At 43.9% G+C, this 20386-nt stretch overlaps 3 protein-coding genes across 6 annotated transcripts in view; 2 read left to right on the plus strand and 1 right to left on the minus strand.

Moving 5' to 3' along the window:
- Positions 1–161: 161 nt before the first annotated feature.
- Positions 162–8162, minus strand: LOC128749541 (transmembrane prolyl 4-hydroxylase-like). The gene is made up of 9 exons (XM_053849240.1): positions 7496–8162; positions 7159–7240; positions 3504–3700; positions 3337–3427; positions 2564–2726; positions 2295–2480; positions 1157–1247; positions 917–1040; positions 162–800 (listed from the first exon to the last, which is right to left on the minus strand). The coding sequence occupies exons 1-9, from the start codon at positions 7871–7873 to the stop codon at positions 592–594; spliced, it is 1521 nt and encodes a 506-aa protein (XP_053705215.1). The 5' UTR covers positions 7874–8162; the 3' UTR covers positions 162–591.
- LOC128749542 (secreted frizzled-related protein 5) lies at positions 4827–7049 on the plus strand. The gene is made up of 4 exons (XM_053849241.1): positions 4827–5547; positions 6162–6337; positions 6401–6487; positions 6563–7049. Exons 1-4 carry the CDS (start codon positions 5009–5011, stop codon positions 6880–6882), a joined length of 1122 nt encoding a protein of 373 aa, XP_053705216.1. The 5' UTR covers positions 4827–5008; the 3' UTR covers positions 6883–7049.
- A 2073-nt stretch (positions 8163–10235) lies between the features above and the next one.
- LOC128749181 (cyclin-dependent kinase 17-like) overlaps positions 10236–20386 on the plus strand; it is a 33057-nt gene continuing 22906 nt past the window's right edge. For 2 of the 4 annotated variants that reach the window (XM_053848522.1, XM_053848523.1), the window contains exons 1-3: positions 10236–10554; positions 15644–15804; positions 17282–17446. In XM_053848522.1, coding sequence (XP_053704497.1) covers positions 15675–15804; positions 17282–17446 — 295 coding nt within the window. In that variant the 5' untranslated portion in view covers positions 10236–10554; positions 15644–15674. The remainder of the gene's footprint in view (positions 10555–15643; positions 15805–17281; positions 17447–20386) is intronic. The other 2 variants (XM_053848525.1, XM_053848526.1) reach the window with 2 other exon arrangements.

Consider the following 20386-nt stretch of genomic DNA (forward strand, 5'->3'; position numbering starts at 1 on the left):
AAATTGAACTCATATTTGGCGTATCTCGCTGCAATACTATGACAACCTGCAGGGTTTGAATAAGACGAAGTTCAGCGGCCTCGTGTTGATATTTGTCGACATCTGGTGGACGCTGTGGGTATAGACTGACACAAGACACTGATGAAACAGTCATTTTTGTATTTGAAACAGTAAAACGCAGTGACAGACTCAGTGCAACATCAAGCAGTAATAAATATGTGAAATAAATAATATGATAAATAACATCATAAATAAATATTCTCAAATGGAATAAATAAAAATAGACTTAGACAAACAACAAGCAACAAATTAAATACTGAAAAACCCTTAAATAGATGGTCGATAAATAAGAATAACTGTGTTGATGAAATGTATTCATGTTTTGATTGGCGATATTGCACTTAAATACGATGACCTGCTCATTAGAGCTTTGCATTTATCAAGTGTTGGAAGCAAAATGGTTAAGAACTTAACCAGGAAAGTTTGGATGATATATTGACAGATGTAGCGAGAAGTCATTCATTCTAAAACAGCTTTAGTGATGTGCTCAAGTCTGTCTATGTTTCTTCGGGACTGACTCCAGTAGCGTAGCTATAGATCCTGGTGGAGCTCGCTGTGTGACAGAGGCTGGTAGTGCTCCTCCCTCCCTGAGCTGCGCCTTTGAGCCACCAGTCTTTGATATCGAGTCTGTTGCTGAAGATCCGGGTCCACGTTCACCCAGCTGTTGGCCACCCACTTCAGGCCGCGACTGACTGGGCAGTCTCCATGCAGGGAGTACTCATCAAGCTCTCCCATCCAGCCTGGAACAGATGACAGGGGAGAGCCTACTGAGGAACAACTCCCAGAAAGCTTGTGGTTGTCTTAAGCTAGCTTGTAAGTGTACAGAAAACATAAATAACAAATGATTTCCCTTTACCTCTGCCATCGGAGAGATGGTTATACCAGAGAAGCGCAGTTCCAGCAGAAGGCTTTATTCTCAGGTTGCCCCTAAAGCATGTCTCTTGTGTGTCAGTTAAATCTACTCCATCTTGGATCAGCCACTACAAATATGTAAAAACAATGGTTACGTAAACAACCCCATTTTCTCACTCTCATTCAGGTCACTATGATAAGAGAGTCATTTACTGTTCGACTGTTGGACAAGGCGTGTGCTCACCTGCTCCTCGTAAGTTCGATTATCTGCCACTGGAAATGTGGCGTCACCTCCTTCATCGACAGAGTTGAGGAATAATGACACAGTGAGGTACCTGGAACAAGACAACAGCAGAGTATATGAGACTAAAACAAACTAGACGCTGCTGTTTATGAGTAAACTGCTTGCGAATGCACTGTGCTGCACATGCTATCAGAGGAGGCCTGCAGCTACATTTGAAGCTTTGAAGGACGTCTCTCGCTCAAAAGTCGGCCAAGTTAAGCCCCGGTGTCTGTGGCTGCAGTTTTTGTCGCGATTTTCGAGTGGAAGCCACAGAGTTCCAATGCATTTTTCAATGAGGCGAAAACAGGTTTTACCTCGCGTTGGCAAATTCGGAAAGTGCTACAGTAATTCTGAGCACATTTTACAAGAGAGGACAAGTGTGATGACAAAGGTGGAGATTTTCATGTTTCTGCGCCCCACCGCTTGGCCACTATTGCAGTTTAGAAACTCGAACATGACCGGATTTCGACTGCTCCGCTCCACTATAACCATTGATTGTCCACTCTAACTTTCGATTTTTGGCAAAATCACGTGATCTTTGAGCCCGATTTGAAGGCAAAGGACACGACTTGGCTCTGATCTGTTTTTTTATGGTGACAGGACGAGTGCGGCTGCATTCTGAGCTTTTCGCAGAGTTCAAAGGTTGGGGGAGTTGCGAGCTGTTGAAATAGAGGCAAATTTCTGAAGCGTTTAATCTGCTTCTCATTCATTGTGAATGGGAAAAATTGGTCACAAAACTTGGAATATATCTGGAATTCTGGCACCTTGGTCCGAGAATTCATGATCGTGAATGCACCCTAGAGAAATGTACTTCGCAAAATAATCAGGAACATGAAAGGAAAAATGATCCATAACAGGTATATGCAGCGTAATGGTCAATGATTGACAAAGACTTGGTGGTTAAGTTACATAAACTTCTCCTTTCATAACATAATCTGGTGTTGGATCAAGTGGCCCTTCCTTGATGTGAGTTACATGGTGACACGTGGTAAATCATGCAGCGCTTGGCTAAAGGAAAAGAATTTCGCCTTCTCTTGGTCCACAAAGAGTTCCTCATAAAAAACGTACTGTTATGAACCATTTGAAAGATTCCACACACCTGCATGAGACCTCCGTCAGCGTGGATCTGTTTCCAGCCAGCCGCGTGTGAGCGCAGCTCGTCTCTGGGTGGGAGGGGCTGCTGTCATGGTGGGCATGACTGTAGTCCCCAGGAGCATAGCGAACGACCTGCAGGGGCTCACTCATGTCGACCAGGGTCGCGGGCAGACGCGTTAGAGTTGTGACCCTTGGAGGGCGAAAGCAGGTTTATTATTATTATCATTATTATTATTATTATAAAAAATGGCATAGCTTTGTGTGAGCGCTTACCTTTTGCGGAGTGTCTGGAGCACATGGTGAGATCCGGCGCCTTGATGCAGCCACGTGTGCTTGCTCTTTTGTTTGAAATGGCTCCACAGCTTCGCGCTCTGCTGTTGTCCAGCACGCTGAGATGGATTGTAAACCTGCTTGAACTCCTCCAGGGTCAGCATCCCTTCAGGGGCACACATAGACTCAGTCCACTGAAGTCCCACAGATTCAATTAATGTTGAGAGGGGTTTGAGTTTTAAAGGGTCATAGGTCAGCCTCAGAGAATTCACTTTATGTTAGCTTTGGTTCGTTTTTTTTCCCCTTAAATTCCACTCTTTGCAACAACCTTCATTCACCACATAAAACACCATTTAATGTCCTTGTTATTTGTGGGTTAATGTAAAACCATTACTCCCAGTCCACTGGGAAGTGTGGACGGGGGACATGCAGGAGGGCAGGAGATCCGGGGGGAAATAAAGAAAAGAGGTTGGTGAATAATTTTGCTTTTAATGAGGCCCATCCGGGAGGGCATGTGTACAACGCCTGGCACAATGGCATCAGGTCGCGACCCCTGTTCCGGCCTCACCTCGCAAACATTTCAACACAATTCAAAGTGACGTCAGTCAACAACCCATTAGCTGGATAACAACAATGGAAAAACATATTTTTGACTTCATGCCCACAGAACCATGTCGAGCTGCCGGTTAAAACGTGCATAACATTCAAGAAATGAGTTTCAGTTGCGCAGAGAAACAAAGTAGATACTGTGAAGAAATGACGGAGCAGAAACAAACCTGTTGTGCAAGACTCCAGAGCCGCAAGTATTTGCCGTAAGCTGTCAGGGCTGAGCCAAGTTCCATCTCGAGAACGTGAATGAGTCACGATCTGAGAGAAAACACAGCGAATATTTGAGCTCACATTGTCTTCGGTGTAGTGTGTAAGAAACATCTTCACCCATCACCTCTTCCCTCTGTAGTAGCTTGTCCTGATTGAGGTCCAGCAGACTGAAGACCTCGCCTGTGCTGAGGGAAAGCAGCGGCTGGTTGGACTCCTCTTGTTCCTGGCCGAACAACGTCGCCTGGCTCTCCATCAGACCCTTCAGCTGAGCCAGCTGCACCACCACTCGGCATTCCTCTTCAGACAAGAAGTCAGGGATCTCTGAGGGGGGGAAAACAAAATGCCTTCACTGACCACTTCAAAAGAAGCCAGTCCGGATGATGCGCCCTTTTTAAGTGTAAAGCTGAAAGCTAAAACAGTTTGGCACCCATCAATAACAAAACATTAGCCACAGAACGATCAATTAGCCTAGCAAGCCGCGTCTCCGCGGCATTAGCATGAGAATAACAGGCATGTAAAGTGACAGGCCAGTCGAAAACCTTCAAACCAGTTGGCGGAGTGAAGCAGCTAATTGCCGCAGAACAAACAAACGCTTCGCAGAAAGTGAAACAAACAAGCACTCGGCCGTTCGCACGCTAAATAAAACATCAACGTCCACCCGAGATGTTGAGTGAGTGGTAGTCCTCTAAGTGGATTAGACAACCTGTTATCACTTTCGTCTCCATCTTCCAGACGACTAAATGGATTATTTGAAATTAACAAACAAAAGCCTCTCGCCGTGGTTTAATCAGCGCATGTTGTTTACAGTGTGGGGATTACGGCTGGATGCAGGGCTCTGAAGTGAAGCCTGAACAAACACTTTTATTCTGATAACCCTCCTTCTTGTTCGCTTAATATCCGTCAATCATTCATGAAGGGCTCTGGCTCGCTGTGACCTTGTTTGACACTGGTGTCTATTACACTGTAACCACCCTTTTGTTCATTCCAGGCCTCATTAAATTGGAGAACTGATATGAATGATGATGGTGCCATTGGAGGTCATGGAGGGGGCGGCGGGGACTTCCTCTTCCACCTCCCATTCTCTCTCTCCTCCAGAGAAGGAAGTGACCTGCTTGTCTGAACAAGAATCAGGCCACGGTTACACAGCAGGACAACGCCAAATGTGTGCTCCACACACACACACACAGACACACACACAGGAGTAGCTAAATAAAGGACATCTGCAGGACACATTACATGCATATATTTTTAGCTATAGAACAAACTTTTTGAAGTGCAATGCACTCGAGGGGTGTTTGGACGAAAAGCATTTTAGACAAGCCAGCGCAGTAATCTGATGTTGGTGGTGGAGTCAAATCTGGTATTTGTTTTTTGCAGAAACGCCAGTTGTTCACTCCAGCTGTTGGAATGGAGCAGGCAGGAGCCAAACCTTTCTCCACGCCAAACTTTACTCATCTTGAGCTCTGTCAGACTCACTTAAATCGGCTGATGAATGCCAGAGGACACCACCCCTTACCCTTTGCTATGCAAATGTAATCACCACCCACTATAAATACACCTATTCTACCATACTCCCATTCAAACAAGGAGGTCATCGTTCAGCAGAGGACTCCCTCACTTCGAACCAGGATGGTTACAAAGCCCACTCCCTGTTGGATTGCCGGTACAACCTCAATTTTGCTTCTGTTTTTGCTCGCTGTTCCAAGCTGCACTCGAGAACTAGGCATCAGTGGACTGAGGTCACAGCAGGAGGATGAATGGAGCTTGAGCACCGGAGTTAAGGACACAGATGGAGACAGGACAAACACTGAAGCCGGTCTTGGATTTGGGAACACCCAAGCTCCCAGTCACGGAGCGGCAGAGCCCGAGGACGGTGATGTGTGGGGCGACCCTGACCTTACGACTGGCTTGAGGCCCATGCTGTCTCTGGGGGAGGATGGACTGTGGGAGCCCCGCAGAAATTCTCGCTGTGTTCCGATACCCCCTGGAATGGCCTTGTGTCAAAACATCGGCTATGACACCATGAGGATGCCCAACCTCCTGGGCCACGAGTCTCCAGCTGAGGCGGTACAACAGAGCTCCAGTTGGTTGCCCTTGCTAGCCCGGGAGTGCCACCCTGATGCCCGGATTTTCCTTTGCTCGCTTTTTGCTCCCATATGTCTTGACAGGTAAGTAAGTTCAAAGATTGAAAGTAAATTGTTGCTTTGTAGAGCAAATTCTATTCATTTCAGACAAGAAAACAGCATGGCTATGTAATATATGTGCAATTACAATGCTTATGTTTTACTAATAATAAACACTTTCCCACCTTCACGGGCACCTACTTCAGTACAATCTGTACGATCCATTTTTGTTGCAGATGAATTTACCAAATGTTGCGATCACGTGCCTATGGCCAAGTCACATGTTTCAACTTGATATTCAACTGACTTTGAGGAATAGAAAAATATTTCTTTGCAGCAGCACTTGAGCGCATAGCCAGATGATATGAGTCTGTTTTTCTTCTGCCTGCATGAGGGTCATTTGAGTCCAAGACTTTCAGAAGAACATTTGAGGTGTATGTACTAAAATCTAACCTGGCGGCCCAACTGGAATGGCGTCACTTAAATATCTATCAATAAAAGAAGTAAGAAGGATCCTACTCAGAGTGTTTTTAATAGGAGAGACTTGTAGGTCTGCAAATAAACAACATTCGCAACTGCGCACGGCTAAAGAATGAGGGTGTAGTTTTGTTTCCCTGCCCACATCTTTTAATAATTCCTTCTCCTCAACTTCATTGCAGGTTTATATCACCCTGCAGGAGTTTGTGCGAGTCTGTGCGAGACAGCTGTGAACCAATCATGAGGTGCTATGGATATCCATGGCCTGAGATTTTGCGCTGCGATCAGTATCCTGCAGACCATCTCATGTGTATCTCATCTGTCACCAACAGCACTATTCCTGTTTCAGTAAGAAAAGGTAAGCACTTACAGTGAAACATGTAGATGAAAGTATGTGCGCTAAAAAACTGTTTTGATAAAGTGCCTCAAGCCAGCTGTGAGGACTGTGAACTGGAGCAGGCGTCGTCACCAAAGGACACTTTAGAGATGTTCTGTCGGAGCGATTTTGGTAGGTGTCATCACGACGGAATAAACTGCGCTGTGTGAAATCTTATTTATTAACATGCTCAATTTCTTTTTACAGTTGTAAAATTGCGACTGACTCGACTGAAATATAGTCCTGTCAGCTTGTCACAATTCTCCCTGGCTGCAAAACTGCAGGTCCTGAAGCATGGACCCTTGCTCGGGGGGCAGATACGCTCCCGTATTGAGCTGTGGCTGGAGAGGGACGCCACTTGTGTTCGGAACATGACACGGAACCACCCCAAAGGCGGCACTTTCCTCATCACAGGAACAGTACAAGGGGAGCGAGTGTTGGTGAACAAGGCTTATGCCTGGCACCGGCGGGACAAAAACCTGATCACTGCCTCCCGCAAATGGAAGCGCCACCGATGTAAGAGCTAGGACTGAAAACAGAACTGAAACATGTCAGATAGGTCAAGGTGAAACATATTACATAGCATTTGAAAACAACTTCTACATAGGAATTCAGATCAGCTACTTTAAAAACCATATAACGCCAGTGACGTCTGCAGCACAGTATTTGACATGACATGTACATATCTGTTAATTTAAAGTAAATATGCCTGTTTTTATATTTGTATGGCTTTGAACAGAATAAAATCTGTCCACACTTTCAATAAAGAGCTATGAAATGTGAAAATGTGGTGACCCACTTACCAAACAACAGTGGTTTCAGGCTTAGTGTCTTCATCTTGTGCGTTTTGCTGGAGACAAGTGACACAGACTGAACGTGTCCGACCTCGGGGGGAAACATGGTGAAAGTTAATACATAACCATTCATTCTAATGCTTATTTGCTTTTGTTTTGTAACACAAATATGGCATCATTGAGTCACACCTGTGAATATGTTGACAAGGTGGTCTAATACTGTCAAGGCTTTCTGGAGACACAGTGGCAGTATATGCTTGTCACATCCTCAGGACCAATGTAAACACTAACTGATCGATACTATGCAAGTAGATTAGAACACGTACTTGTCGAGTCATGTACTTACTCGAATACCCTCAATGCGTGGAAGAGTGAAGCTCAGTCTAGATTCGCCAGCAAGTGGCTCTTTAGCGGGCGGAGGTGGAGCAGGTTGCGGGAAAGGTCTCCCATCCTCACTGCTTGGTGCGGAAGACCCCCGATCGCCACCGCTCAGATCTCCATGGCCGTTGTTGTAGTGCACATAGAGCAGCAGGGCGATGACATTCAGGATATAGACGTGGAAGAAGACCATGACCACCACGAAGTAAGCTCGAGAGCAGACGCTGCTTCTCTGCACGGGCATCCGTATTGAGGGGCGCAGCGGAGGGCTGAAGCGTAACGCCGGATTAACATCGTCGCAGGATGTTTCCTCATGCTGGTCTTCACTTTCTAAAACATTCTCCATTGCTGCCTAGAAAGCATAAACCTGCTTGTCGCTGTAAATCGCCAGCATTATCTAGATGTTGATGCTACCTAGCATCCAGTGCTAATTCAAATGAAAAGCATCGCTCGTTTGATGAGAAATTGAATAGAAATTGTTTCGGAGTTTACCCAAGATCTTGCAGATGTATATATCGTGACTCTATTTCAAATAAAGCAATGTTCCATGGTTAAACGGCTGCTATAATCCCTTGTTAGCTGGCTGATGGCTGCCCTGACAACCTAACAACAAACAACGCCTGCGCAGTACGTGACCCTCCAGCCCGGCAGTACACCGACAGCGTCCTCCATAGGTCAAAACTAGAGCTGCGTGTTTTGCTTTTCAACACAATTAAAATAAATATTTCAGAATGAGAGTCATCAGAACTGTAGTGGTGAAGCGACAAGCATCACCTCATTGTAATCGTAATGTAGCTTAGTTTCACGAATATTTAGTGCAGAAAGCTATAATGTAAGGTTGGATGGATCATCCATAACATGAGAAATATTGTGTTGGCTTCTGATCTTAGTTGGTAATGTGTTTTGCATTAATTTTTTTTTAGATTTATTTAACAACAAATACTGAAAGCAATGTCATATTTATGCATGCATTCATGTCATTTAGTTAATGTTAATCTCAGCAGTATTCTTCATGCCTTGAAAAGAGACTACATTGCCTTTTCACTTGTGCTCTCAAGTCTACTGTTTTTGCTCGTCACTTAATCCCTTTCTCGCTCCCAGCCTTTCACATTCTCCCGCTTTGTTCTCCGCGCAGCACTTTCTTCAGCTCTGTAGGCGCTGTTTCCATCTTTGGCTTTACATACTTCATGGTGGAATTTCCCCAGAGGGTTTGTCTTCCACAGAGATGCATTAATAGGCATCCATCTGGGCGCTGGTATTTTTTTCCCCCGATGCAGTCTGACATTGCACTCAAAGAGGAGCTCTTCCATCTTATTATTTTAAAATATATGTCAGTAAAAAGATATTCTATTATAGTGCTCTCATGCACGAGACTGTGGCTAGTTATCTCTGTGCTAGTCACCTTCACCTTCTTCTTCTGCCGCTTATCTGGGGTCAGGTCGCGGAGGCAGCATTCGGAGTAAGGAAGCCCAACCTTCCCGATCCACACAAACCTCCTCCAGCTCATCCCGGGGGATCCCGGCGTTCCCAGGCCAGACTGGAGACATAATCTCTCCAGCGAGTCCTGGGTCTTCCCAATAGGACATGCCCGGAACACCTCCCCTTGGAGGCGTCCAGGGGACATCTGGATCAGATGCCTGAGCCACCTCAGCTGGTTCCTCTCGATGTGGAGGAGCAGCGGCTCCACCCTGAGCTCCTTCCAGATGACCGAACTCCTCACCCTATCTCTAAGGGTGCGCCCAGCCACCCTGCGGAGGAAACTCATCTCAGCTGCTTGTATCCGCGATCTCATCCTTTTGGTCATGACCCAAAGCTCGTGACCATAGGTGAGGGTGGGAACGTAGATCGATCGGTAAATCAAGAGCTTAATCTTGTGACTCAGCTCCCTCTTCACCACAACGGTCCGATACAGCGACCGCATCACTGCTGCCGCTGCACCAACCCGTCTATCAATCTCACGCTCCCCTTTCCCTCACTCAAGAACAAGATCCCGAGACACTTAAACTCCACCGCTTGGGACAAGAACTCTCCACTGACCCGGAGAGAGCTATGTGCCAGTGATTGTGCAAATAAAGAATAAACAATGTGTGTCTGTTCAATACGTGTATTTACTATTTATATGACTATTTTGCTCCTACTTACGCTTAATATATCAATTGTGACATAAAGTGTTGGTGTTGAAGTAGTCCTCGTTGATGAAACTCTATCGCAGTTACTCTAAAACCCGCACGGTGGCAATGCAGACACGCGTAATCCGTCTGGTTGCTGTGTCATCTGAGAGTGACGTCGATTCTTAAAACAAATGAGCCACATCATTATTAATATTTAATAACGACGTCACTGCAGACCTCTGGACTGGAACATTACATCTTTAAAAATATCTGTTTGTCAAAAATATCAACAGAATCTTGCTTGAATTAAAACACGACTCGTTCGGGGAAATATGGAAGCGACTTTATTTCAAGGACTAATTAAGGGGTTGAATAATGCTGTTTCATTTCCATACAATTTGCATTTATTAAATCCCAGGAATGTTCTTTGAAGCCTTTTGCGGACTTGGTAATGAAAGTGCATTTCCCCGATGACATCCAGTCCGTCAAATGATTTTGTCGGAGCTCGTTTGTGTGTTGCATGCAACCAAAAACTGGCCGTGTGTTTCAGTCACCTACACACATGCGTAGAGACGCACTCACTCTTGCGGTGTTTTCCGGGATCAGGCCACTGCCTCCTCCCGGGATCCACACACAGCAGCAGCAGCAGCGATATGGCTGATCATCACCGGACGGGACGGTGTTTCTGAGCAGATTTAAACCGTATAATGCCTCACTACCTGACCGCAATGTTGGTACACGGATGCCGGGACCCTGCGACAAACACCCCCTTCCTGGAATAGGACTGAATTCTCGGATATTGGCCCATTCTGTGGGGAAGTTGTGGTGGAAGTTGTCGCAGTGGCTTCATCCCGGCGCGCTGCTGGATTATCACCCACAACTGGAACAATAGTCCCCGCAGCTCCGGCACCAGCAGGTTTGTGTTCGTTCGCCTTCTTTTCACGCCTGAGTTATGTTTAGAAATTTCGGCACTGTGTCGTATTATGATTAAAATTCCAGTCACCTGACAATGCGGCTGTTTTTTTCTCAAGTGAATTTACAGAATTCAAGACGAAAGTGCGGTTTTGTTAAATGTCATTGTGGCGAATCGAAGTAAGTAAATGTAGTGTTAAGTTTTCCTCAACACAGCTTTATATTTAACAGTATAAGTGAGAGGTTTAAAGTCGCGTTTTGTCCATGAAATCTCCGGGTTGGTGGCAGTTAACAAGCAGATAGTTTTTAAACCGACCAGGCGGCTGTGAACTTTTCCCAGCCCCGACTGGATCTCCTCCTCCCGGATACAGGCGCCAGGAAAACACGGGGAGAGGAACTGATGGAGGGGTGTGAAAGGCCTGGGAGCAATGGGGGCAAACCTACCGGCCAGGCCGGACATTTAACAATCCCTGCCTGCTCGCAGTTTCAGGGGAATGTCACATTATCTCGTCCGCAGATGTGGCAGTGTTGTCCTGCAGTGGTGTCAATATCATCCATATTCTAATACCAACACACGCCTGCAGCACATTCAAGTCCAGCTGAGATGAACTTCAATTATTCAGCTCTTCATGTGTTTGAATGCTGGACAAATATCTCAATTTCTGACACCAAAATAGGGAAGTCCTTTGATGAAAACAGAACATTTCATAACCACAGAATTCAGAATTGTGACACTGTTAGGTTCCAAGAATGTTTGCGTACCAGGTGATAAGTTAAAGGGAGACCCTGTAGTTTATAACTTATACACTCCAGTCGTTTCTAGAAATCTGTGGATGAAAATGAACCAACTTGACCAAAAACAAATGGGGTCTTTGTCTAAAGGACAAACTGAAAGTTACTCCTTAACCAAGAAGAATCGGTCTGAACCAGCTCAACTCAAACCAGCAGTTAAAAACAAAGGTTGTAAACAGACAAAATACACAAAGGTACCTGCGCATGTAGACCCTGTCAACAGTACTGATTTGAAAATCTCCCAGGTCTATTGTGCCTCCCCATCTGTGTTTATTTGTAAAGGAGCTACTCAGTGAAGGAAACGTCGATGTTAACTAGCGTCCCAGGACAGAGCAATCAGTTTCCCTGGCCGTTGGCTGCCGAAGAGCTGCTGCACCAGCGTGCCATTCTCAAGATGCTGATGCCACATAAAAAGTGCACTCAAGGGAGAGCGGATGTTTCGACCATCTAATGTGGCATGCAGGGTGTTTTAAAGGAGATTCAACTGCAAGTATAGAGGCAATATAATCATGGATCTGATGGTTGTTGATCGTATTTTAAGGGACAAAGAATGATCTGGTATCATTTTATTAGACCCCAAAATTTGATGTTGTAAGGATGGCTACACTTCTTTCTGTGGAAGCTGGTAAGATGAAACATTTTAGCTTTTAATGATTCTGTTGGCTGGTACATTTTTGGATTTCATTCTCTAAAGTGCAAAATTTTTAATAATAAGATAAGTGTATTTCAGTTCAAAAGACTGACTCACATTAGACTGTTTTGTGATCATATGATAGGTCCACCTATTGTGTGGTGAGTCTGTGCCTACCTTCAAATGACCTTTCTCTAGTTTGCCCTGGCAGCAGCAGTGAGTGGGCATCTGGATTGGCACCCTCCACTTTTACGCTCTTCACAGACTGAGTCAACCGTGAACCCAAAGTGCAAATGAAATGCATGAGTAATAATGGCCAGTCTTTTCATGAAGCTGTGGTTTACTCATTTATTTAAAGATGCTGCCTTCATATTTTTCTGGAACATAACATAACAGAGCAGACATAGAAATTGTATGTCTTTATGATGGAGCTAAACATGCAACAACACAAAATAAATATTCCCTGTTCATTCCCTCACATGTTCCCCCACTCATTTATTCATTCACCTCCCTTTACTGTATATTATGTCACTTTTATCTTCTAATTTTGACACTCCTGTCAAGTCATAAAGATAAAACTGAAACTTGCTGTTCATGATGAAGCACAACTTGATGGATTTAGGTTGTTCATCATTTGTTTTCGATTAGACATGTCAAGGTGCGTCATGTATCTATGTATCTCCAGAATCATAATTAATTTACAGTTGCTAATGAAGGCTATTTTTCTCTGCCTCTCCAGTGGCTTGACATTTACAATCAGATCATCGGCCTCGCTGTTGCCTCGCATTGATTTTCTCTTTCCCCCCTCAAATAAGCGAAGATAAATGAACAGGATTCAAGGATGGAGTTGTCCTAGTAATTCTGTGTGGAAGTCTGTTGTCGTTGGCCTGATCTGCCATTACTCATCCTCAGACCGCTCTGTCGGCTTGTCAACTCTGCCACATTCTGTGTGTGTGCAGGCATGCGTGTAATCCCAAGCCTGGAAAATAAAAAAGGATTTGTTCATCTTCTCAAGTCATGTGTTGGCCGATACATCCAAGTGGAGAATCGATCTTTGTTTATGCTGCATGCTTTGGAATCTATTAAACTCAGGTCAGTAAGTTCAATGATACTTTTGCCCTGCTAAGAGGCACAACTGGCACAGAACCCCCATCCTGGCAGGGATCGCAGGTTGCAGCACTGTGTGGTGTCCCGAGCACAGAAGGGAGAGAGGATTTTTACAGCTGTGGCAGGGAGGTCAGGAGGGAGACGGGAATTACTTTGCCTCTCTGTCTTGTGTTTGATAGAAACTGCACTTTCAGCCGTACCCAAGCAACCCAAATGGTGTAGTGTCTCTGAATAAATCAGTTCCCTCAGTTGGGGTCCTTCCTCACTGACCTCTATACTGCAGCACCCTGCGCACCGTTCCATACCTCTTTGATGGTCTACCCCCAAAAAATGTGGCGCCAATGTTATCTGAGGTTTGTGGCTCCCCAAACCATTCACCAAGAAGGTTTTGTGATTGTTTTTATGTCTGTCTATCATCAAATTCAGTCAATAACAGATAAAGAGATTGCAGCGAAAATTTCAGGACGCGACAGAAATGGGAGGAAGGACGGATCAAATTTTGTTTTGATTTATCTCTTCTCTCCGATCAGATTGTTGTGCTGGATTTTCCAGTCTCCCCTGCCCTCATCATCTGGAGATGGTCCTCTGGTTTGTGGGAGTTCTTGGCGAGTGTGTCACGCACACGCTGCCTCTCAGAGCCACATGTCTCTTCCCACTCGCTCTTGTGCCTCTGCAGAAGCACTCGACTCTTCACAGGCCTGAAACAAATGCATCTCTCATTGAGACCTGTGTTTGCTTTCACTTCAACTCTTGACATTAAAGTCATGAGTTGAGCACTTGGCATGTGTGTTTGCAGATGACTGAACGTGCTGCCAACACCATGTGCTTGTATCATGAGACAATATGAATATTTCATTTAAAGAAGTTAATACTTACTCTCTTAAGAATGAATGAAAAACCATACCACCCATTTCCTTTATGAATTAGTACCAATGAATGATTGAATGTCTAATATATATGAGAGAATTATATTTAGCATTTGAATACAACTAAATATTTGACAATATAAGTGACCTCTAGTTGGCAGTGTCTTTTTTGTCAGGTTATAAATGTGAGATCATCAGAAAATATCCTGAAGGAGAGGTCACTCACCGACCTCTGTGTGTTCAGCACTGTGGAAGGAAGGACCTGGATAACCCCAAAACCTTCTTGCTCTGAGGCCGCAGCACTCACTGCAACCCCACTGTTCCCTACTTTTACGCCCTTGTTTTTATTAATGGATGAAAATGTCAACCGTGAAATGAGTCGTGATGGTGCGCTTGCATATGTTACATTCTTCAGTGTTTCATTGACAATACAGTTATGTGGGTCAATGATTGTTTGAGATATGTAAATGATGGTGTGAGGGCCAGTAAAGAGTGGGGGAGAGAATATTTGTTTATCCAGTAGGTTATCGACGATGAAGGAATTGGTTTTGTGCTGAAGCCTTCTGACTCAAAAAGAGGGTTGTTGAAGCACATCCTGAGGTGGAAAGCAAAAACAGTTGCTCTGATTGAAGATGGCTGTGTTCCCTCAGAACGCTGGTGTCTGTACTAGTTTGAGTGGCTGGGAGCGTGAGAGGATGAATGGCTTTTGTTGAAGCATTCACTGTCGACAAAGGAGAAATGTAGCATGTGACGTCCGCTGTGTGCGCGCACGCTTTTGATCATGACGTTGTGAGCAACGTTGTAAGAGCAGAAAGTGGGGTAGAGACATGCTCTTCCTTCAGGCAGCTGGAACTTCAGCACAAGCTGATGTTTTATTTACAATTCTGCTGGAAGACACTGTGACTTTAAAGGTGAAAGGAACATTGAGTGGCTATTTAGATGGTTTCATATGTGTTGGAAAATTCAAGTTTAAGTGTGAATTACTTGTCCATTAGGATGATGCATTTTAAATGAAAGAATGAATATCTTTTAGGGTTAAAAATCTATTATTTATTTCACTTTCAATATTTATTTGCATGAACCTTAAAGCCAGTGATTCATCTTTACATTGTGCTTATGAATCAATGTTCTTTATGTGTTCAGTATAGCCTTGAGTTTTTGATACTTCATTACGTAGCTGTAATTTCATCCCAACTAGTTCATTCAGACCTGAAATAAGGATCAGCATATCAGTCTGTATTTACTGTCTCACTAATCCTTTCTCGATGCCACTCCAACAGCAGCCACATGTAAGCGGTAGCGCTGTCTGTATTACCTTAAGTTAAGGAAGGTAAAAGGTCATTTAACTTGGCCTTTCTATGGACATTAAGCAGAAAGTTGTTCTCAGCTGCAGTTCACATTCTTTAACCTTGTCTTGCCTGGAGCCTCCAGAGTTGCCTTGTCAGCAACTATCATCCCTCCTGGTACATTTCAGCTGTCGATCTATCCTACAGTGGTTTCGCCTCTCTCGCTGCCGTCCTGAAATGTTTGCACTTGGGACGCATGACAATGAGAACATACTGTGACTGAACAAACACACTCGTGCCGAGCCCAAAGAACTGTTGAGCATGCAGCACGCTGCACTGCACTAGAAACAGAAAACACACGAGCAAATCGGGATGATGATGATGATGATGATGATGGTTGTCTCCCCTCAGGCCTCGGGGCCCCAGTGTCGAGGCTGAGAAGATGGACCGCATGAAGATAATCAAACGGAGGCTGTCCATGTCTCTGCGCAGCGCCCGGCCCGTCGACGACTCCCTGTCAGAACTGGCGGAGCAGATGGCTTTGGATGAGCCTTCCACAGCGAGGGACAACGGTAAGACACTCATGCAGCCTACCATGATCAGCCACCTCCTTCAAATTGTCATTGCTACCTGGCAGTACAACAATATCGTTACACTCCCATTGAAGCGGTGAGATTTACTGTACTGCTTTCATGTAAAGAATGGAGACCAGACGGTTGTTAGTTGCATCACACAGTAAACAGTTCCAGGTCAGCAATGTGTGCACACTGTTTCTGTGATGCAACAGTGTGCAAGTGAATTGGCAACAACCAAACAAGAAGTTGATCTTGTTTTATAATCATCAGTTTTCTTGTCCATTTTAAGTTCATCATCATCATCTTTTTTCAAAATAATTCCTGCTTTCACGAGTGAAACATTTCTGGTCAATGACTGGATTGGCATCTGAAAGCGATAGCCTGCCATCTGCTGGCCATTGAGTAAAACGGCACTTCCGTTCTAAAGGTTTCAACTGCAATACATTGTTGTTGTTTTTTTTTACAAAATTAGGCGATAGATGATGCTTTTTTTGTTTGCAAAGAGAAATAGTTTTTCGTTAATAGTTGAGTTGCTGCTTCTCTCCTAAATTAGCAGCGACCCTGGATTCATTTCTCCTCTCGCCTGCCTCTCTTCCTTCTATTTTTACATCCCACTCTTGCATCTTAATTGCTCATCGATGTCGCTTCAGTTCCAGATGGTAGAAGTGGGAAGGACCAGGGAGAAAGTGAGGTTGGAGGAAGTGATGTAGAGGATGATGGGAAAGACATTAAACTTTAACCACTGTGCTACATCCTTCCTCACTTTCCACCCCCCCGGTTTTGCCTCTTTGCCCGAGCGTCTTCCCGGTTCCTTCAGCTTACCAGACGTCACGAATAACACATGTATTCAATCCTTTTCCTCAAGTATTAATTACACTCCTCTTCCTTCACTGCCTTGGAGATTGCGGTCGTTGGTGGATAAGCTGTAACATTTGGTCTCAGCCTTCATTCCTTATTCAGACACAAAAAAACACTGCTGAAAATTAGGCTTTATTTCCCTTTATTTTTGATTCCACCAACTTAAACAGAAACCGGCTGTGAACAAAATTCTATTTTGGGCTTCCCATAAATGTTTTAGTTCTTCCTCCGTTGATGTCTCCGCCGCTTCATCTGATTATTTTATGCATGCCTTTTATTCACTCTTGTTCGGTGCTTTTCAAATCAGAAGCTTTACCATTTGGTTACTTTGATCGCTATGGGTCGACCGTTCCCACTGATATCCTTCTTTTCTGAGTATCATACTGTTGCTCTGCTGCCTGGTCTGGTCTTTGTGTGACCTTGTCTTGTCTTTTTTCCCTTCTCCTCCCTGTTTATCCTGGACTCTATACCCCCCCTTCTTTTATATTATTTAAATTTTCTCTCCCCTCTTCCTCCTTCTGGTGGTGCTCCTCTCATCGTCTTATCGCCTCCTCTTCTTCCCTTTCCTTTATCTTCTCCCTCCGCCCGGCTGCCCTTCTGCAATCGTGTGTCCTAGAGCCCATGGTGGTGTGCGCCCTGCATCCTCCTGCCTCCCACAGTGCTCCCTCCTTCCTGCGTCAATATGCCAGTCATCTGGGCCGCACTGCCCTGCGCAGAGAGCTGGGTGGGGGGCTGGAAAGAGACAGAGCCTACTTGAGTCTGCACAGGACCGGATCCCTGGGTACACACACACTCACACGCACACGCAAAGAATGAATTATGAGTCATCCACGACCAAAAAATGCTGATTAAAATAATGACTTCAGACCTGCTGGTGTTGTTTGACCCTGGCTAGCAAACATTACACTGCCAAAATAAGTTTTGGATGCCTATGAACTGTTTCTGTTTTTCACCATGAGTCACATTGTGCAGATAAGAAATTCCAGATGCAGCGAACTGCAAAGAGCTTATCTTAATGTTACGCACTCCAAACTGCTACTGTAGTTTGTTTTACGCGTCACTGACACACGATCTGCTCCGCGCCTTGCTTTGCTTCCACGTGTGAGCCATCACTTAGGTATTAGTTCAAGCCTTCATTGTGTAACATTTACGGGACGCACTCTTCCTTGTGTGTAAGCGGAATTTATTCACTGGAATGCTTTTGTGTAAACTCAGCTGTGTTTATGGACTTCATTTAAAGGAGCAACACCGCCTCCTGCTGGTGGAGGAAGCTTATGCACGCTTGCATTGACATTGAAATTACAGTCACTGATTCTTAAAATTCGCCGTAATTTATGGCATATATACAAACCCGCCACAGCTTCACAGTGCAGTGTTTACACCGACTGATGGCAGATTAAACTCAAATGACCTTAATCCAGCACATGCACATCTGACTGCCAGATCACACTTCTCCCTTCTGTCTGGCAAAGTTACATATTGTTTACTGTGGCTTGATGGATCCCAGTAATCCCACTTCCCACTGTGACCCGAGTGTCCATATCGGGGGCAGACGGACGATGTGTGAAAGAGGGTGAGTGTAAAGAGTAGCTGCTGAAGGTAGCTTGTTGAGAAAATAATTTTTTAACTTGTACCAAATTGAAGAGAATATTTGCATCTATTCCCATTTTAATATTTGTATTTTATATGCTGTTCAAAATGTAGTATAAAAAATGATACAGACAAATAAGAATGTATTCTAAACTCTCTCTCAGTATAAAACAATGCAAGTGCAGTAAAAGAAATGCTAACAAATGTGTGAAAAGGACTGAAAAAATATTCAGTTTAATTCAATATTTTCAGTATAATTGACGATAAATATATGTTATTACATAGTAATAATAGAAACAACAAAACCCTTTTATTTGAACATTAATTTATACTTTCAATAAAAATGAAGATTACATGGATAACAGAATGTAAATCCGTTATCCATGTGTTTGTGTAATATTACTAGTGAAACGTGGAACTGTGTAAACGCAAAGCAGAAAGTTTCACTCTCATGAGGGCCGGACATAAACGGGCAAAGGGCATCAAGTGCCCCCCAGGCAAATCCAACATTGGATCACAATTGATAATATTAATAAAAGAGTTGCTTTAGTATTAATTCATTTGTATTTATTATAGCGGGTGCATGCTAATGGTTACATTATAAGACTGTACGACCGCTTTACTCTGTGCAGTGAGTCAGCACCATTTCACTCAGTCTGCTGAGGTCTTAAGTACAACTGCAGTGTTCTTGGCGTGTCAAAACTGTTGCCATAGTGACGTGGGTCTCGCACCGAACAGTCATTAAAATCGTGACTCACAACTTAGTATCCCTGATTCTATTATTAAACATGTAATACAGTGTAGATGGGCGTCTTAAATGACCAGCTACGTTTGTGTCGACGTGTGTGGGAGTGTGTGCGCGCAGGACTCGCTGACTCATTGTCTGCCATTCAGCAGTCCGAGCACGTCTCACTGTTTAATAGAAAGAGACGGTGATGTAACCGCACTTTCCTGTTGCAATATAGAGGTTACCTTTCTTTCTCTCAGCTCGTGTTTGGGCTTTCTAATATTTCATCTTGATGAAATGAAACAGAGAATGTGTGTCTGACTGTATGTTCTGGTGACTCTGCTCCCGTAATTAAGGCCTATTTTGTGTGAAATGGGCCAACGCCCACTGACACTGCTGTAGTTACACCAGTGTTGCTTGACCACTTTTCATACAAATCTATTTTTACCCGACCAGAGAATCTCTTTTCTTCAAAAGCCCTTGACTGTCTCTGACTTGTTTTTTTGTGTACAAATATTCACACAATATGTTTTTGTATATTTTTATCGTTAATGTATCATGTGGCTTTTTTTGTACTTTTGATATTTATTTCTGTGCAGTGCCTTTCCTGATGTGGCCCTTGGCCCTGTGAAACTGAGCATGAAAAAAGTTCCCTTCTTTTGTGTTCTTATAGTTTCTGTGGTTGCATGTGAACTTCTCTTTGAATATTTAGATACTTAGTAGTAGTGTAGAATTCGTCTCTATTTTGTTGTGAAATATTTGCTGATCTTCAGTCAGTTTAGTTTGTATACAAATGACCTCAGTTTTTATATAAATGGCATTTTCTCCACCTCTATTCGATAAGAATTAGCTTGACATATTGAATTAAATTGTGTTCTTTATTTTTAAGTATTGTTATTTATTTATTTATTTGATTGTTGCTTTTGTTTTGGGATTTTTATGCTTTGTATATCTTCATTTTTTTGTCCAAAGTTAACTAGATTTTTTAGAATGTCAAAGCTTTTTCAATCAAATTTATTTTTCAACAAAAAATGGTTTGTCGGCATCCGAAGGTGATTCTAGTATATTATGTTCAAACTATTAGTAGCTCATAACAGTGGCTCATAGAGATGGAATCGACTACAGAGACTCCCATCTCAACTGATCGTAGGTGTCTCTGTATACATCTTTGCTGGCTGAACAGCAGTTAACCAAGATGAAGCTGGGCGGCAGGCATTGATTGTTTCGTCCAATATTATGTCGCAAACATCCGCTTCTCACTTGAGAAGCGGACTTGAGACTCGATGGTCAGTGCCTTGTCATATTTCCCCATCCCTCTGACAAGTGCACCCTTTTAAATCCTGCACGCTCTTGTCCTTGGTTGAATTTCACCACCGTCTAAACCCCCCCGTTCGTCCTCCATGC

Source organism: Synchiropus splendidus, chromosome 18 (assembly GCF_027744825.2).
Source record: "Synchiropus splendidus isolate RoL2022-P1 chromosome 18, RoL_Sspl_1.0, whole genome shotgun sequence".
NCBI classification, from domain to species: Eukaryota; Metazoa; Chordata; class Actinopteri; order Syngnathiformes; family Callionymidae; genus Synchiropus; species Synchiropus splendidus.